Source organism: Chelonia mydas, chromosome 1 (assembly GCF_015237465.2).
Source record: "Chelonia mydas isolate rCheMyd1 chromosome 1, rCheMyd1.pri.v2, whole genome shotgun sequence".
Classification (NCBI taxonomy): Eukaryota; Metazoa; Chordata; order Testudines; family Cheloniidae; genus Chelonia; species Chelonia mydas.
The window spans coordinates 336,329,742-336,350,201 of record NC_057849.1 but is presented as its reverse complement, the minus strand read 5'-3'; the positions used below and the strand labels follow the sequence as shown (position 1 = coordinate 336,350,201).

The 20,460-nt window shown below is 38.8% G+C and overlaps 1 protein-coding gene across 1 annotated transcript in view; it reads left to right on the top strand.

The window, feature by feature from the left end:
* Positions 1-20,460, top strand: part of TAF3 (TATA-box binding protein associated factor 3) — a 138,138-nt gene that overhangs the window by 93,357 nt on the left and 24,321 nt on the right. The window contains exon 3 of the mRNA XM_037889337.2: positions 14,370-16,174. Coding sequence (XP_037745265.1) covers positions 14,370-16,174 — 1,805 coding nt within the window. The remainder of the gene's footprint in view (positions 1-14,369; positions 16,175-20,460) is intronic.

Genomic DNA, 20,460 nt, shown 5'->3' with positions numbered 1-20,460 from the left:
CCTTTAACCTTTTTTTTGTGCTTGGTAACAGCTCTACAGCTCCGAGTGTGTCTAACAGACTGCACTGATCGCTCGATTTTCAGCCTTTGAACTCACTTGGAAGTGAGATTTATTTGAGGGTGTTGCTGTGATCCATGAGGTCCTGCAAATAGAAGCAGTAGATTGTAGTAGACATCTCTGAAAAATTATAAGGTCAAGCTAAGAAGCAGAGGTTTTAAATTGGATGTGGTTTAAATTTTCCCATGCCCTCCTGTATTTTGCTACTCACTCAAGTGAGAAGCTGCCCGCAGAATTATTACTCAGCATGATCGCCCCATGCTCTTGTAGCACTTTGCCAGTGGTGCTGACAGCAGCATTTTGAAACTGACTTAGAATAGGGCTATCCTATCCAGTTTCAAATGGCTGTTGAGTGCCGCCTGAGAAGTGCTACTGTGTATATGTATAGGCAATCACTGCCTGATTGTTTTCCTACAGGCCCTTTGCAGGGAAGGGTTAGAAAGAGACACATGGTGGAGGGAGGAAGGCAGAGGGCAGACCAAAAGACAGGGAGAGAAGTGCTAGTAGGATTTGTAGCTTTAAGAAAACCCTTCTGAAATAAACCCTTTCCTTTATTGAAGTTTTTCTCCCGCTTAGTCAGCCAAGCCCCATTTGAAAGTGCTGAGAAGGAAATTCCCATCCGAAAACAGACCAGTTTAATTTTGTCAAGCTTTATTAAACCTTTATCACCAGTTATTTCCTTCTATGCCAGATCAAAAAGATTGCTTTTGTTCATGGGCACATATTGCATCTTCGGATACATCCCAATGGATGAAAGAGTTTTCCTATTCATAGTAGGAACACATCACTTTTGGTTCAGAATACTGACTTCTGTGGTGTATATCATCTACATGTATACACAAAAGGTATGGTGGCTATTGAATTGTAGTCACAAACTGGAGTTGCATGTATCATTCTGTGTTGGCACTTGGCTGATTAAGGACATTGACTTGGATGGCACACAAAAAATCCCTAAGTGTTGTCGATGGGCTGCTGATGTCTTTAAAGAAATTACTCAGTGTACCTATTGCCAACAGCTGGAGTACACAATAAACCCTGCTGGATATGGTTTAGATAATAGACTGCTTTCCCTCTGGGGAAAATAGTGACTTGTTTGCTTGCTTTATAAGGGAGAATGAAATGAGAATTTCTGGTCAATGGCAACAGTTTTTGAAATTGCCATGACTTGTTTCCAACTGTGGCAATCTGAAAAGGTACTGAAGCTTCACTTGTCTCAGTCCATACAGTCAATGGAGCTTTGCCAGTTTTCACTAGCTGAGGATCAAGTCCTTAATTTTTGTGTCTCATTCAATTCCTATATTAAAAATAGTCTCCCCTGTCTGACTTGCTAGGCTTTATGAAGTGTGCTTGAGATCTATTTGGACACTACTACGTTATTCATTGTTTCATTTGATTGTCTGATGGAGAATAGTGTTGCCAATTTTGGTTGGACGTATTCCTGGAGGTTTCCTCACATGATATAATCTTTAATTAAAAATTAATCTTTAATTCCTGGAGAGTCCAGGACAATCCTGGAGGACTGGCAATGTCTCTCGGCATGTGGACTTCCTTGTTTCTTCCAGTGCCCAAAAGTGATCTAAGTGCTTTAAAGAACAAATATAGATGTTGTCCTTGCCCCCAAACAACTTCCTTCTAGTTTTCCATGTGACACAGCAAGTGAGGGTAACAAACAGTAGGGAGAAGGACATATAGATGATTAACTTGAAAGTGAGAATTGTTGAACCCAAGCCAAAATCTTTGACGGTGATAAGGACACTTCTTTCCATCTCACTGAAGAGTTGATATGCTTGACTTTTTACAATACATTAAGGTCTAGGTTGAAAAGAAACTGTTCAGTGTATTGCAATGTTTTATTTATAATCTCTCAGGGTGAGTGAAGTGCAGGTCTAACTGTTGCTTTAATTATCTAACTGAGGTTTAAATACCTTCTTCTGATTCAGTGTTCAGAAACTGCATTATCTAAGCCTGTGCTTCGATAAGTAAACTCAAGGTACTTGAATATTAACCTTAGTGGGAGGAAGCCTTATGCAAGTGTAAATATCTTGTCCTTCATTACCAATTTCCAAGAGCATCTGGTAGAGGTGTGCTTCCTAATATGCTATCTCTAGATCTAGGTTCTCATACCACACCTTTCACCATGGTATCTGAACTTTGAAGTTAGCTATTAATAACAGTGTAGAAATAGGTCAGTGGTTTCAGACTCCGATATCTTCCATGCTCCCCCTAAAATGTGGAACACCTTTTTGAACTGATCTGTGCTGTTCATAACTGATCTGGAAAAAGGGGTGAATGGTGGGGTGGCAAAATTTGCAAACAATGCAAAATTACTTAAGATTGTTAAGTGCAAAGCTGACTATGAAGAGTTACGAAGGAATCGCATTAAACTGAGTGACTGGTGACAAAATGGCAGGTGAAATTCAGTGTTCATAAGTGCAAAATAATGCACATTGGAAAACATAATCCCAGCTATACATGCAAAGTAATGGGGTCTAAATTAACTGTTACTAGTATGGAAGAGATGTTGGAATTATTGTGGATAGTTCTCTGAAAACATCTGTGCAGTGTGCAAGGGCAGTCGAAAAAGCTAACAGAGTTAGGAACCATTAGGAAAGGGATAGATAATGAAACAGAAAATATCATAATTCCACTATATAAATCCATGATATGCCCACACCTTTAATACTGTGTGTAGTTCTAGTTGCCTCTTCAAAAAAAAGTATTCTAATTGGAAAAGGTGTAGAGAAGGGCGACAAAAATGGTTACAGGTATGGAACAGCTTCCACATGAGGAGAGATTAAAAGGGCTGGGATAGTTCATCTCAGAATATGCTGTATTTTGCTACTGACTCAAGCAAGAAACTGCCCGTAGAATTATTACTCAGCATGATCACCCCATGCTCTTGTAGCACTTTGCCAGTGGAGCTGACAACAGCATTTTGAAACACAGGCAAAATAAGCAAAAGGAAATATTTCTTCACACAACACACAGTCAACATGTAGAACTCATTGCCATGGGATGTTGTGAGGCAAAAAGTATAACTGGTTCAAAAAACAATTAGATAAGTTCATGGAGGACAGGTTCATCAATGGCTGTTAGCCAAGGTGGTTGGGGACACAACCGCATGGTCTGGGTGTCCCTTAACCTCCAACTGCCAGAAGCTGGGACTGGACAGTGGGATGGATCACTCAATAAATTATCCTGTCTGTTCATTTCCTCTGAAGCTTCTGGCACTGGCCACTGTCAGAGACAGGATACTGGGCTAGATGGACTATTGATCTGACGCGGTATGGCTGTTCTTATAATCATGATAATGCTGCCAGCGTCTCCTTCTTCATATCTCTCCTTAAGACCCACGTCTGCCACAGCACCTATAGGAAATCAGCTAAATAATGATGGCTAGGTTGAAGGACAGATTGGGCATAGCTGACTCTTACTTCAAATATTTGTAATAGCAAAATAAAGAAAACACGTGCAAATATGTTCATTAATATAATAAGCGCATGCCTCGGACTATATCATCTTTCCTACCCTCTGTTTGTCTTAACAGGTTGTAAACTCTTCAGGACAGACTTTGCATGCATTTGTATAGTGTCTAACACAATCGAGCCCTGATCCTGACTGGGGCTTCTTAGCTCTACTCCGATATTCAATAATAGTTTGTCTCTTCAATATTCAGAGTACCTGAATGCCTACAGGAAGGTTAGGAACTCATTTGTGAATGAAACCTAGGAAATTCAAGAATGTCAGATAAGAATTATTTGGCTAGCTTACCTACTGCTAGAATAGTGTAGTAAATAGCTAGTTTGATTCTGGGCTAGCAAGAATAAGTAGTTTACATATGAAATATTATAATGTTAATGAATGGATATCCTTAATACTGGATAGTAATAAGAGTCTGACATAAAATATTGTATTTTCAGCTGTAATGGCATAGAGCTATGTAAGGGAATTTATGTATAAAGCTCTTTTAAAAGGCGTATATGAATTCAGTGTTTGTTTTTAGTAAGATCTGTGATACTTATTCCTCATTTTAAAAGTTTATCCGATAAGATTAGAAATGTAGGTGAAAAGGTTGACCATCTGCTTCACTTTGTCAAGAAAAATACATATAAAACCCTGGTATTACTTTTGAGAATTGTAAGATACAAATAGAAACTCTGTGGATTTCAAGTCTTTAGATCATAAATTTGATCTTTGCAAGAGGAACAGTACAGAATCTTAGATGTAATAGAATTCTCTTCCAGAAATACTTACAGGAAGATTATTAAAATACTCTAGATATTGACATTGTCTAAAGAGATCTACTAGTGCATATTTCTATAAAGGGAAAAAAAAACACCTTAATACACAATATTACCATAGCTAGGCCCTATTATACTATTGTAATCATAGCTTAACCAAGAGCGGTGATTAACGATGGCAATTTATTGTATCTGACGAGGGGAGAAAATAGGAGATGTTGTCGTTATCATAAATCATATCATAAATAACCAAAGAGAAGCACTCAGAAAGCTTGTGTGGTGTCAGCAGCAAGGCCTTTCAGGCACGTTAGCCCAGGATGTAGCCATAGAAACCCCAAAGTCATATTGTTATCTTAGTCTTGCTGCAGTTATGTGATACAACAGTATTAACATATAGATTAGGCCATTTATAATACTAGGTGTCATTTCAGGTTGGCTTGCTTATATAGCATTTTAGTTTTTTATTGTGCAGAATGTTAAGGAAACACTGCATTTTTACAGGTCAGTATATAGCGATTTATAACACATCAGCTTCACACCTCTGTCGGTCCTGCTAATGTACTCTGTTATTGATTGGTTGTACTGTCTGAATTGTCATTGCCTAATTAGCTTGTCTTTGCTAATAATTTCATTTTAAAACAGTCAAATATGTTCTTTTAAAGAAAGAAAATGTACACCCATGTGCATGTACTGTACTGAGTTGTGTGCAGAGTGTCTTTCTATTGGAGCATAGGTAGGACAATGAAGTGAGGGAATTAAGCTATTACAAAAAGCGTGCAAAATCTGTTTGTATTTGTAATTTGTCACTGAGGCCTTTGGCTCCAATGCTGTGTATTTTAGTAATTGCCTCCGAACAAGGGGACTTTCAGAGTACACTGTAGCTTGGATATCGCAGGGAAGAAACGTTATCAAAAATTATTTGGAATGATGCCAAACAGACCAAAAAAACCAACAATAAAGACCCTAGTACAATATTGTGTTGTCTATAGGGAGACTGTTCCCAAGCTTTTTATTCTGTGGGTCACTTCTTAAGATAGACATCTTTTTATGGGTCCTTTCTCTTCCAATCCATAGCAGCTATGGGACTCATAATATATTATATATATATATATATATATATATATATATAATATGTGTATATAAGGCCTATGTTATGGGGGCAAAGTAAAAGTAAATTCTTTCCTCTCTGGGACCATTTTATTTTTTAGTACAGATTCTCATATTTTTGCCTGCAGTATATTGCACAAATGTAGGATGTTTATTTTGTAAGGTTAGATAGAGATTGTGAACTTCACTGATAACAATCTGCCATACTTTGTTTTTCACTCCTTACCAGGAAATTGGGTGTGTCATTTAAGAAGTCTGGGTAATGTAGTCTGACAAACATTTCCTGTTGTGTGAAATATTGTAATTAGAACCACCACTAGTGGGCATTCAAAAAAACTACGTGCACATATTATACTTACAGCTGAAAGCTCCCAATGCTCTAAACTCTTAGCCATTTCAATTTATTTCTGGCTTACTGTGTATTTGCTGCTACTCCTCCTGCTTTGGTCTCCACAAATTTGATTGTGCTTGACTTTATTCCTAGGCTTGGCAGATTCAATTTTTTACAATAATTTCAACATATATCAGTGTTTTAAGTATTTTTTTCAACTTTTGTCAATTTAAATGTTCACAGTTGCAAGAAATTATGAGAGGGGTCAGAAAATAATTATTTAATGACAGTAGACGTTGACATGCAAAAAGTTACATCTTTATAACGGTTAAAACATAAATAGTCAACTTCATATGTCAAAATATACAGTGTAAATATCCTTGAATGGAATTCCAATAAATTCTCAAGCAGCATTTTTCTTACTTTGCCTATTTGTACATTTCATTTATTATTGATGGAATTGGTTTGTCTGTACAGTGAAATTGACATTTACCAACAAAAATCTATTCCTTCCGTTTATACCAAAGAAACTTACAGAGAACTGACAGAGAACACAAAGAAGGCATGCAGGGTGAAAAGTGATGTTATTTTTTATCTTAATGGGTCTGGAAATTCATAAGTCATGGAGTGGGCTACAGTTAGCATCAATGTTTGAAGACCAATGGATGTTTCACCACTGTGACAGAAGGGGCTCCACCTGGAAGTACTTTGACATCTTGAGTGCTACAGGTAGAGGATTGACAAAGGAACGTGAAGCCTGTCAGCTCTGTTGAACAGCTTCCAGTCCAGCCCAGATTAATACTAGTGACAGAAAGTTAGCATCTAAACATTTGGGCCAAGATTTTCAAATATGACTATTGATTTTGGATGCCCCAATTTTTTGGTTATTTAACTGATACACCTTAAACAAGGGCTGATTTACAGAAAGTGTTGAGCACCTGCTTTCTGAAAATCAGGTCCCTTTAAGGTGTTTAAGTTAGGCACCCAGAATCACTAGCCACTCTTGAAAAATCTTGATTTCAGTATATATATGTGTGGTTTCAATCCAGTGGACAGATGTCTACATTATAAGGACTGTTATCACAGATGGAGGGAACTTATTGGCAGGCTCAACACAAACCTCAAGTCTCAAAGAAAACAAACTTCCCTTCTTCCCTGCCCCCAAAGGTGGTCCCGAGAATGACAGATTGAGGAACACTAGTGGTGTGGTGTGAGGGAAGTCTACCAACACTGTATCTATTTTGTAGATAAATTGTTGGCTTCGGTCTCTAATTCTGGTCACTTGGTACTTTTGATAAGTAGTGAAATGTACTAAATTCACAGGAGTAAACATGGCATCATTTTAAATTCATATTTCACAGTAAGAATCTTGGTGAGGGAGGTTTAGATTTAATATGCTTTTAGGAAGTCAGGATATTATTTTGCTACTCTTCTATCAATTTCTTTTAGTGAGTACAAGCACATTTTCTAGGGAAATGCCATAGTTATTACAAGTTAGAGAGAGAAAAGCTATTGTGCCATAAGAAAACAACATTCAACTTTTAACAAATGTCTAGTACTTTGATTTAGATAATATAGTGGCTGGGATGTTATAGTTATGATTCATTCTAAGTCCTTGTCTTCAATAGCTTAAAACTTTTCCCCAAAATTATCTTTTGGCTTAATCTCATGCTTTATCTTGGGCAATAGGTGAGTGTGTGTGTTTTTGAGTTTGAAGAAAATTGTTCAGCCATTATTGAGTCAGGGCATGAAAAAACATTTTTCACATGTTAGGAAAAATTGCCAGTTTCTTTCTTGCTCTTGGCTAGCTTGAAATTGGTTCAGAATATAAAATTTAAATCTTGACCTGGAGCTGGTCCTCAGTGAGGAATGTGTGCTTTGTCAGGTTAGAGGAAAATGATTAGGAAATAGAGAGTGAGTATTTCTGTTTCAGGTCTGCTAAATTACCTCCGTTCATGAATACCACATTCACTTAAAATTAAGAAATGTACAAGTGAAAATAGCATACCAGACATGTAGAGTCTGCTGTCTACCGTGCTAATCAAAATGTAACTCTGAATAGAGCTGAATGTTTCTTCAGCCTTGAGACTCTCTCTGCACACAGCCAGCTGGTCCTCCTATGTAGCCCGTTGAAGGAAGGAACAGAAAGGGCTCAACAAGTCTGCCAGCCTTATTGCCAGACTCTGACATTTGCAATCTCAACACTTGGGTGCTCCCCCAGTGCACTACACAGTGGGAAGTACCTGCAGTGAACAGTCCAGCATGTTAAATAAATGTGCCTTTATTTAGTATCTTTGCACTCTTTTAGGAAAGAAAAGAGTGCAAACTCTGCTAAAATGTTGTGGGTAAGATTTTAAATATAAAAAAGACAAGCACTTACCGATCTCATAGAAACTATCTGATCTCTTTAACATATTTTAATAATTTATCTTACTGGGTCTGGTATGGTGTATTTCGGAGGTTAAAGCTGTCACTAAATATAATAAGACAAAATTCATGCAAATAAGCAGTGTTAGTTTATATGGAAACTAACTGCCTGGCCTTTTTGCATTCAATATCTTAACAGTAACATTGTATCCGTTTGTTTTTGTTCATAATAGTAAAAGCATTGTTGGTATGTTCTGTTCAGTGTGTATTGTCTGTCCACCTCTGTGCCAATATCAGAGGATATGATTCTGCCACAGCTCTCAGCTGAGGGACCTTTGTTCTACATAGGTACATATTTGACTTTTATCACCACAGTATATGAGCATCTCACAATAATTGAATGATGTTTGATTCTCCATTTGATAAATGGGAACTGAGACAGGTTACGTGACTTACCCACTGTCACATAGTAAGTATGTAACTGAGCCAGGAGCTGAACAGAGTCTTGTGTCCCAGTCCAGTAGTATGTCCGCTAGACTCTCCTGCCTTCAGCTTGTGAGCTTGTGCTCTGAGCTCTGGAGATCCTAAGTATAATAGCCGGTTATGTCCAAAAGTATGGTAATTGTATATGCATGTCATTATTTTCCCTACTTGAAGTATGAATGTAGGCTGTTGCATCCCTCTTAATTCCAGAGTTTAGTGCATTCTCCCCTCAATCTCCTGCCTCCCCATTTGATAGCTGCCTGCCACCTTTTCATCTTACCATCACCTGAAAGAATAAAACTCAGCCTTCTCTGTATTAGGCAGCTAGGAGTTGCTGAAAGAGTAGTGCAACTAGCCCTACCACTAGCCCTGTCTCAGAAATCAAGACAGTTTCTGTGCTACTGTGCCTTTGTGTCAACTTTAAGGACAAATAGTCCTAATGTCACCATGAACTTGGAAACTCATCATAGAAGTGCTGAGAGCTGCTGTCCTACTGCTGAGCCACAGCCAAATTAACAAGATATGTATTCAGAAACCACTTGGCCTTTAAGAGTATGTCAACACAGCAGCTGGGAGGGAGGGAGACACATGCTAGCTCTGCTCAAGCTAAGTGCTGAAAATACCAGTGTGGCTGCAGCAGCACAAGCTAGCTGCCAGAGGGGGTCAGGAGGGTTTGTACTTGGGCAACTACCCCAAGCCACCACCCTGGCTGCTCCTGCCATGCTGTTATTTTTAGCTTGAGCTGAGCTAATGCATGTCTGTGTACCCGCGCTGGGAAGCATTCCCCCCAGCTGCTCTGTAGACATACCCTAGCAGTCCATGTTGCTGTACAGAAACATGGTGCACAAAGGAAGAAACGTTGAGCCTCTTTAAATGCGTTTGTTAAATAAAGTTCAGCAGCTTTAATCTTTTGCTGATTTAAAACTGTTCAGCTTAAATAAAAAATTCCAACATTCAGCAAAGTAGACCATCATTTAAAAATGTTGACGCTTTCTTACTGCTTGTACTGACACTTCTCTAGTACTTTCTATCCAAGGATCTCAAATACTACATTTATGCTAAGCCTTACAACGTGACTGGGAGGTAGGTGAAATTATCCTTATTTTACAAATGGGGAAACCAAGGTACATAAAGATGGTGACTTGCTCAAGGTCAGAGAGCAGTTCTGTGGCAGAGCCAAAATAGACCTCAGATCCCCTGGCTCCCATGCTTGTTCCTTAACCTAAAGATAATCCATCCTTCCTTTCACGAATCTGAGAGACTGTCCACATTAGGTAGGATCAGGCAGTGTACAAGCTTCCCTCATCTCTCTTCTAATACACTACATTCAGAATTGCTGTCCTTTAATAGTGGACTTCACAAGAGTAGTGGGCTGACTGCTGTCTGATTGTTTGACATGGGTGGTGGAGAAATTCACATTCACTGTCAGACTGAGAGTACTGAGCTACATTTGAACCAAGATACTATAGAGGTGAACAGCTAGTATAATAAACAATTTCTCAGTATAGCCTTAGTAATGCATGTATTAATATTGATTCAGCACTCTCTTGACTTACAAAAATATCTGTAATCTTGAAAAACCTCCCAAACAGCTCTAGTCTCCTTTCATTGCAGGAGAGAGTTATTAGGGCAGATGGCTGAGGTGATATCCATTTGACCTGTAGATGCTGACTCAGGAGCAGTAGCATTCATAAGGTGGTTGTAGATAGAGGGAGATCACAGCAAAAGAGAGTTAAAAGCAGTTCAGTTTACAATGGATTGCACACTGAATGGTGCCTGGTAGTGACTGATATAGCTAAGGGTGAAAAATAGTTGCATTATAATCCATCCCCCCACATTTTCAAATACTCATAATATTGTCAAGCAAATTACCTTTTCAGAGTGACATTTTTCCATACTTGGTCTTTGCCCCAGTGTGCATTTGTTTGAACGAAAATGGTCTGATAGTTTCTGACTGAGAGGACAGTTGAGAGATCAGACTTTCTCTATTAAAAAATCGTGCCTTTTTTTCCACCCAGACCACAGCTAAAATGGCTCAGGTATGAAAGCTGCCCACTGGCAGGAAAATAGCCCTCATGGAGGATCAGTACATGGCCTTGTTCCAAGTGAAATTTGGGTTTCATTTGACTGAAATATGGGTGTTTCCAAATTGCCACCTGAGCAGGTCCAAAGAGCACTGTGTGTGTCAGTAGTAGGGCTGGCCGTAAAACCACACTTCCATTTTACAAAATAAAATTTGAGGTTTTGACATATGTTTGTTCCATCATAGAATAAAAACTTGAGAGCTTTTGAAAATGTTCACAAAAAGAGAGACTGACCCATCCCAGAATAGCCAATAGTTCAGTAGCTAAGGCATTGATGTGGAAGACCCAGGTTCAAATCTGTACTCCAAATCAAGCAGAGCAGGGACTTGAATCTGGACCTCTCACATCCCAGGCGACTGCCATAAACATTTGTCTGTTGGCTGTTGTAGGGTGGGGATTGCTGTCTCTCTATTTGGTTCTAACCAGAAATTCCATACTGTACCTGAGAAACCTTCCTGACAAGTTTTGTTGAAACTGGCCATTTCCATAAAAACATTGTTCCAACAAACCAGTATTTTCCAATGAGAAATGTTTTGTCAGAAAAATTCCCAACCAGCCCGAGTCATTAGTTAAATGCTTATGAACCTCCATAGTCCCCTGAATTGTTCTGAACTTGCCCATACAATTTTCCAGGCAGTCACATTTCTTATAAAAAGGATGGTGGGTTGTTCTCTTACCATGGCTTCATGGTTTACAACAATGTGCATGAGAATAGGAGCCAAGAGGCACTCAGTTCTAGTCTCGCTTTTACAAACTGAGCTTTAATAGTCTCTGCACTTCCCAACCCGCATTTACTGAGACCTCACTCAAATCCCAGTGGCGATAAAATATCATCACCCTATTTTACAGATAAGGCAACTAAAGTTCCAAGGGGTTAAGTGAGTCACCCAAGGTCATGTAGAAAGTATGTGGTGGAGCTGGAACTAGACCCCAGATATCTGCTGTGATGGACTGAAGGACTCAGATTGAATATGTAAACAGATTGGAAAAGTTTAGGTACTGCTCTGATAGATGCTAATAAAAGACCCTAAGATGGGTAGGTTATCTCAGACCTTCATCTCCATCTGAGTTCCATTTATTGGCTTTCCAAACAGAATTTCAAAAATGGAAGCTTCTTTGGCTGCATGTGGACTTTGTGTCTTGTAGGAGTAGGGGTTTGCTCTTTGTAATTGTACAAAATTCCTGCCTCCATTCCCTAAACTGTTATGCAGAACCCTATGCAGCGTTGGCTATTCCCCTTAATTTCAGAAGCTGTTATAGTTCCATGTTGCTGTATGGATATAATGTGAGAGGTGTCTGGGATGAAAGAAGTTCTGTCAGTGTCAAATATTCCACCATTCTCTGTTAGGGCATGCTATATCAGCTGTTTAATTGGGATACTGAGTGGAAATCTTTGGCACGGGAATGATTGGTTTTCCTAGTAAATATAAATATCTTTCAAAACCCTTTTCAACCTATGAGCAATGTTGGTTGCTGCAGCTTTTTTTCTTGTTTTCAATTAATGCAAAATATACTTCCACATACCTAATTTTATCCATATAAAACATTTTGTGTCAACCCTAAAAGGAGAATGGTAACATTCCTTGCCTCTCGTATCATTTTGGATTTGGCTGTGTTGTGTTTTCACTCTTGTAACCTTGATAAGTAGATAGTTTTGACTTTAAAGTGCAATGTTGCTGTTGAACTTCATCTTGTTTTCTTTTTACTTAGGGTATTTAAAACAAAAATAAACTGCTGATGGGGACCCATGCATAATGGGCCTGGGAGGAAATAGACACAGCACCCAACAGCGTGGTTGCCATCGATGCTGTATAATCATCTAATATTTATTCCTCCTTCATCTCATGCCAGTTTGGAACATAAGGGCAGAGCTTATTCATACAGCAAAGCAGACAGAGATTGAAACTGATTTGATGATCCTGAAACATAAACCATCATTTAGATCTATTTGTAGCCAGTGCAGACTCAGTCAACAGTGATCTGTCAGTTTCCCCCTCTAATATTTAAAAAATAGGATGTGAATGCCCAGCCAAGCAAACCTAACTCCCTGACACTTTCTGTTTTTCATGGAAGGCTTTATAGTCAAGCAAAGTTTCCACTCTGGGCTGGCTGCTGTAAATCCTCTGGGCCCTGGCAAAAGCCAGAATTGCCAGCTTATTTTACTTAATTTGTGATGCTGGCAAGATTCAAGCTTTAGCCCAGGACTCTTGACTCAACTCTCCTAAATCAGGGTATTGACACATTGCAGTAAAGAAACATCAGCTCAGAAAACCTGAAAATAAACTCTTCCAAAAGGATTTTTTTTAAAAGAGCATCTTATTAAATGGCTTTAAACAACTCCAGCATTTTATTTCAGTTTTTAAATATTTATTAAAAAGACAACCTGCTCATTTAAAAAAGGCAGATTTTTTTATACTTCACTATAATAAACAATTTGTACTGTGTCCTACATCCAAAAGTCTTAAAACACCTTCCAAAAATAATATAAACCTCACCATGTGAGAAAAGATAAATGTACCATTTTTGCAGCTAGGTAAACTGAGGCATGGAGGTTAAGTGAAGTAGTGCTTGTGTACATGGGGAAAATTTACTTATTTAAGAGTGTCCACATGGGGTATTGTACTGGTAGCAGTATGATCACATCACTATAGTTATGCTGGTAAAATTTCCCCATGTACACAAACCCTTCTTGGCAGACAACAAATATTATGGGTAGAACTTAGTCCTCTGTTTTAATCATTAGGCTGTGCTGTTGCAAGAAAAACATGGAGAAAGTATGTTTAAGTGGACAAAAGGTCTCATGTCGGGAGCTATATGCATGGTGAACAAGTATACAAATAGTTTATTGAAAAGCATGAAAGAAAATCATATATTATTCCTATAAGTTAACTGACCATCAAAAATCTGTGGGCATACAAATAAGGGATACATTTAAAATGTACTGGATTTTATTTAATTGGCTGTACACTTTGTGATTTGTTTTATTATAATAGAAAACCTTGTTACTATTCCACTCCCCCCCCCCCTTTTTTTTTTTTTTAAATGAATCAGCCAGGTGCTTGTGTGTGTTTGTAACCCAAGCAACTCCAATGGGTTATAGTGAGATTCCGAGAGGGTGAGAAAAACTAATATGTGATTGAAAACTTTCTTCTTATGGTATACAAAATATTTGGATGCAATATCATTCAGTGATACCAGTATCATTTCACTTGTGGGTGAAGTGGCAGCTATATTTTTGGATGAGCTTTTAGCACTCACTAAATGTCCAAAGTCCTGACAAATTGACCAAGTCCTATTCATAGAACAGGTGAAGCAAAATACAGCAGCAGTGGAAATTCCCTTCACTGCCCTGTCAACGTGCCTCAAACCTGTTCTGGAGGGTCTTTCTCTATGGGTGAGACATACCTTCAAGCCCATTTGATCCTTGGTTTGAGACTTCCAACAAAGGTTCCAGTTTGTATCAGTTGTGAGGATGGATTTTGTGTTGCAGACAGATGTCTACCAGTCACTAAATGTAATTGCTCCGCTTGCTTCATGTAGGTCACGGAACAGCTAGCAAATGATGATATCATTGAGCCAAATACAGTTTGAATACTGTTTTGATGCTTATTCATTTCCAATCATTTATTTGTTCCTGTATAACATATTTTAACATATTTTTAAAGTATCCCAGTAACTTTTTTTTATTTCTTATAACAGAGGAGGAAGAGGAACAGGTACCCACTGATGGAGGTACATCAGCAGAAGCCATGCAGGTTCCCTTGGAAGAGGAAGGAGAGATGGAAGAGGATGAGGCAGTTAATGATGAAAACTTCTTGAGCAAGAGACCCTTAGAAAGTCCTGAAGCTGAGGAAATGCCTGCTATGAAACGACCAAAACTAGCTATCACTAAAGGGGACACCATTGAAGGAGCATTGGAACCACGTGAACCTCTCAGTTCAATAAACACTCAAAAGGTGCCACCAATGCTTTCTCCAGTTCATGTTCAAGATAGTACAGATTTACCCCCTCCTTCACCAGAACCACCAATGTTGGCTCCCATTGCAAAATCACAGATGCCAGCTCCTAAAACATTAGAATCAAAACCATTTGCACCTAAAACAAAGGCCAAAACTGGTTCTCCAGGACAGAAGACTAAACTGCCTAAAGCTACTCCAGTGCCAGTAGTTATTGGAAGTCCCATACGTTCACCAAAAACTGGATCCAAAGAGAAAAAATCACCAGGTCGTGCCAAAAGTCCAAAAAGTCCTAAAAGTCCAAAGGTTCCAGCTCACGTTTCCCAAGTGGCAGTCAAGCCTGAAACCCCAAGTAGGACCCCATTGGCTGCATTAAGTGAAAAGATGGGAAAAGAGAACATCCAAGTAAAACAAGGGCAAACACCACCTGAGCCTGGGAAACAAAATAGTGAAAATCCATCTAAGAAAGTGGCAGTGATGGACAAGACCATTGATGATTCAATTGATGCTGTGATTGCCCGTGCATGTGCAGAACGAGAACCTGATCCGTTTGAGTTTTCCTCTGGTTCAGAATCAGAGGGGGAAATTTTTACCAGCCCTAAAAGACTTTCTGTTTCAGAGACTCCAACTCCTAAAGCTTCTATTTCTGCTAACAGTCTAAATAAGGTAGGAGCCATCCCACTGCCACCCTCAGGTGGGACTTCAAGCTCAGACATTTCATGGACAATGGATGACTCAATTGATGAGGTCATTCGAAAAGCAAAGATGGGGTCACCTTCTAATCCGCCTCCAAACTTTCCTTATTTCTCCTCTCCTTCTGCTTCACCACCAACACCGGAACCTCTGCTCAAAGTCTATGAGGAGAAAACCAAGCTGACTTCATCAGTAGAAGTGAAAAAGAAGCTGAAAAAAGAGCTGAAGACAAAAATGAAAAAGAAAGAAAAACAAAAAGACAAAGAGAAAAATAAAGAGAAAAGCAAAGATAAGGATAAAAACAAGGAGAAGGATAAAGACACAGGAACCAAGGAAGCAAAGTTTCAATGGAAAGACCTACTCAAAGATGATGACCTCGATCCCTATAAGTTCAAAATGAAGGACTTTGATGATGTCGATACAAAAATGAAGTTGAAAGATGGCAATACCAAAAAAGAGAGAGAGAAGCATAAAGATAAGAAGAAAGATAAAGAAAAAGGAAAGAAAGATAAAGATAAGAAAGACAAAGAGAAAATTAAAGATAAAGGTAAGGAAGATAAGATAAAGGGTCCCTCGGCACCTCTTGTGTTGCCTCCCAAAGAAATGCCTTTGCCTTTGTTTAGCACCCATACCGCCATGAGACTTCCTACCATGTTGACTTCCTTGTCCACAATACTTCCCGAAAAACTGTTTGAGGAAAAAGAAAAACCTAAAGAGAAGAAGAAAGACAAAAAAGAGAAGAAGAAAAAGAAGGAAAGGGAGAAGGACAAAGAAAAGGAAAAGAAGGAGAAGGAAAAGGAGAGAAAGGAGAAAGAAAAGAAAGACAGAGAAAAAGAAAAACACAAACATGACAAAGTAAGCTGTTTAGATATTAACAGCATGTTACATGTTAGAAAAATTATTTACATTTGCTCCCACACTTTCTCATCACAACATTTTGTTTTCCAGGAAAATTCAATGGAAAAATGCTAATAGATAACTTGGCTTTATTTTATGACAAGTCACCCAAGTTACAAGTGGGTATGATGTACGTTTCTGGGTTTGTCCAACAGTACTGGACAGAGCCACTGTAGTTTTAAATTTGCCAAATGTTTGTTTGAATTCAGTTTTTCAAAACTGAAGCTTGGGATTGTCTGAGGCCAGTTTACATCTGACCTGAGTTACCAGGGTTCCAACATTGACCAACTGGCCTTTACTGATAAAGGTGACTCCTCTAGGTCAGAATTTAGACAGATTTACAGCACTGTGTAAAGAAGCTTACAATAGTCATTGCTGCACATTTGTTCCATAGATGAATAGACTTCTGATTGTAGGGCCATCAATACAACAGCTTTCTCGTGAGCTCTAAATTCAGTTTTATAAAATTTAACTGTTTTTTGGAGTTAGTAGAATTCCACAGCTTACTGGAAAAATTGGTAGATATAAGGTATAATGATAAGCAGTATTAGCTTGAATTGTGGATTTAGTCATTACTTACCTATCCAAGCTCTAGTTGTTCTTCTGAAGGCAAAAAATATTTCTAAATAAGCCTCAGGTTCCTTCCTCCTATCTTCTCAATTGTACAGTATGGCCACAAGTTTCTCTGTTAGCAAGACATCAAACGTGTTTCCCCCATTAGAGCAGAAGAACATAAGAATTGCCATACTGGATCAGACCAAAGGTCTATTCAGCCCAGTATCCTGTCTGCCGACAGTGGCAAATGCCAGGTGCCCCAGAGGGAGTGAACCTAACAGGTAATGATCAAGTGATCTCTCTCCTGCCATCCATCTCCACCCTCTGACAAACAGAGGCTAGGGACACCACTGATCAAGTACGGTAATATTTTTTTTTCAAAACATAGTCATTATGGCCTAAATATTCAAAAGTGGCCTCATTTTGAGTGTTTTACTTTAGTCACTAGGGCCTGATTTTCAAAGTGGTTGAGCACCCACAGCTCCTATTGCCTTAGGAAAGGCTATAGAATCATAGAAATGCAGGGAACTACTCCATTAAAGCCACTTTCTATCCAGCCCAGCTTTGCGGCAAGTACACGGCCAGTATAAATGCCTGATCTTGGGAGTCCACCATTGCAAGAGATTACAGTCTGTTGTCTTCTTTCTAGTGTTTGAGCAATAAATCTTGCAAAAGTTGGCAAACCTAGCTTCTCAGTTTAGATTCCAGACATTCTGGAGAATTAACTTCCCTTATAGAATCATAGGACTGGAAGGGACCTCGAGAGGTCATCTAGTCCAGTCCCCTGCGTTATGGAGGACTTGATGATGGTCAAGGTTTTGTTCTACCTGTCCATATTGATTTATCTGACTATTGGGCCACTGCAACATACATAGAATACGTTTCATGGTTTCTTTAGTCTGTATGCATGACACCTCTTCCTCTGTAAATCTGGGACATTTTGGCCCCAAAGATTTTAACGACGAGTAAAATGCAGACAAAAAAGATGTTGGCCTTTCTTCACACATTACATGGCCTAATAAATACATAACTATTTTTATGTTTTCTGCTTATTTCTGTTCTTAATTTACTTTAGAGCAATAGAATGTATACACAAAGGAGTCTGAACTATTAAAGATTTGTTATAGTCTCAAATATAATGTATATATTTTAAGGAAAGGAGTTCAACAGTAATAAAAACTTGGTCAGATTAAATTGACAAAGCTGCCCATTACCTTGGCAAAAAGTCCCTGTCAAAAGATAAACTTTAAAGCTAGAATGCATGAAAGACTCCCTAGATAGAATTAAAATTTAAACTGATTCTTGATAGATAAGCTTTTTTTAAATCCACCTCTTTGCTGCAAGTCAGGATTTTAAAAATAAATTTCCCCTTTAAATCTCTTGAGCGATTTTCATTTTTTGCAAGGCCGCACTGCTGGTGTCCTGGAAAAATGGAGAGTGAGAGCTTTATCTGTTGGTGCCCTGAGGTATGTGGCAAAGAAGCTAAATCCTTGAAGATTAGCAAAAAAAATGCAGCACATGGCAATAAGGGGCTTATATGACTACTAGTATTAGTTCAGGTGAAAGAAGTATTGCTTATACATAAAACTGGACAAATCCACTGACAATGTATTTTTAGTTAGCTACAAAGGAGTCTTATATTGCTGGACTTTACCTCTTTGGTGATTTGGGAAGCTTAGTAATCCACTGTAAATACTCTTCTGCTGGCCCCAATTCCCAGTATTACTCCAGAATGCTGCTCTTTCATTTTAACCCCTAAAAGCACATGTTTCCTTAATTTAGCTTTTGGATCACACAATGGCTTACTTAACCAGCAGTTGTGCTGTAAGTGCAAATGATCAAGTTACTGCCTGGACACCTAACATTCCATGACGTGTCAATTTAAGAAATAAGAATGACCTGAAAGATGAGTGGTGTTCGTAGGAAGTCTCTCCATATTATAAACTTGATTATTTTTTTAAAATGTCAAATGTGTTAGATAATGTAATAAAGAAGTTAGTGAATGTTAGTGTGTTTAGAAAAATAGTGTTAGCACTAGACAATATATGGCAGGGATTAGCATTTCTAATTTAGAGTACTTATGTTTTGTTATAACCAGTTTTTGTTAAGTAAGTGTGATTTCATACCTTAGTTTTGATTTATATGTATACATAAAAATCAAAACTATTTCCTGCAACTGTATGCCAAAATGGTTAGCAGATAAATTCAGGGCAGTCCACCGTATATTGCATATAGGACACAAAAAAAGAAGTAGAACGAAGACTTGGCATGCTTAATGAGTAAAGGCATTCAGTCACAAGTCCTAAGAGGGAGAGGGGGGAATGATGATGATGATTATTTAGGACTAGATTGTGACTATGTGATCTGCCATGAGCATTGTTATGCTGCCCCTGGGGTAACCCAAAAGGGAGATTGTGATTTAGTTTCCCCACTGCTCCAGGGGGAGTGACCTGCATTGTGTATAGATCCTGCACACTGACGGATCTATGTGGTATGGAGGGGAGCTCTGTGGAGTCTACTTCCCCTCCCCCACAGCTACCTGTGATGCTGGTAGCTGGCACAAAGGAATAAGGGGCTCTGTATTCCCCATTGTGCTGCCACACAATCCAGGCCGTGATTTGGCCCTTATTTATTTGTTACAGTAGCACCCAGAGACCCCAACCAAGATTTGGACCCTCTTGTGCTGGGTGCTGTGCACACACACAGACAGTCCCTGCCCCAAATAGGTTACACTCTAACTATTCAAGACAGACAAATGATAGGCATGGGGAATTGCAATGATTTATACAAGGTCACACAGCAGATCTGTGGCTGAACCAGGAACAGTACCCAAGTCTCTTGAGTCCAGTCCAGTTCCCTGCCCACTGGACCAAATTGCATTTAACGGAGACAGATAGAAAGCAATTAAGAGAGACACAAGGGGGAGAGAGAGAGAAAGAGAGAGAGCAAGGCCATTCCACACAGCAGGAACTGCAGAGAAGAAAATGCCTTGTACCAACTTGTGAGGAATGGCAGAAAGGAGATATATAAACAAAGGAGTAGAGAGAAGTCTGTGATATATAAACAAAGGAGTAGAGAGAAGTCTGAGGTAGAAGCATAAAATTGTAGGATTAGGAGGGACCGCAAGGGTCATCTAGTCTGAAGCTAGTCCATGGAGAGTTCTATTGTACAGCTTGGTTATCTGTGTAAAAAAATGAAATGTAGAGTCAGATTTTAGTTGGGTTTGTAGTAGTGGGTTTTTTTCATTTGGTTTTGTTTTGGTGGAAGTTGCAGCTTTTTATATACAGTGCAGCTTTCTCAGTCACGCATCTCTGCATCTCTACATATGGAAATATATAATTATTACACCTAATTGCCCTTCCAAGTCCTTCTACTCTGGCCTTTGCCTTTTTCAAAACTGCCCTCTTATCATGTTGACAGTTAGTCCCCTCTTCCCTCCTTAAACCACCTCCTTTAAACCATGCTTCTTCCCTCAAGAATTATCGCTTTTTCTTTAAATCAGTCCAGCTGGTTGTGCAGTGAATTGTTGTGTGAACTGTTCTTTTCTCATTTAGATTCCAACGCCCCGAATCAACACAGTGCTTAAGCTCATGTTAAAGTGCTTTGTTGAACAGTGATGAATTTAAGCATGCATTTAAAGTGAGAACTCTTCAAGAAAAATCGCAAGAATATTTTATTGTGGGAAGTGT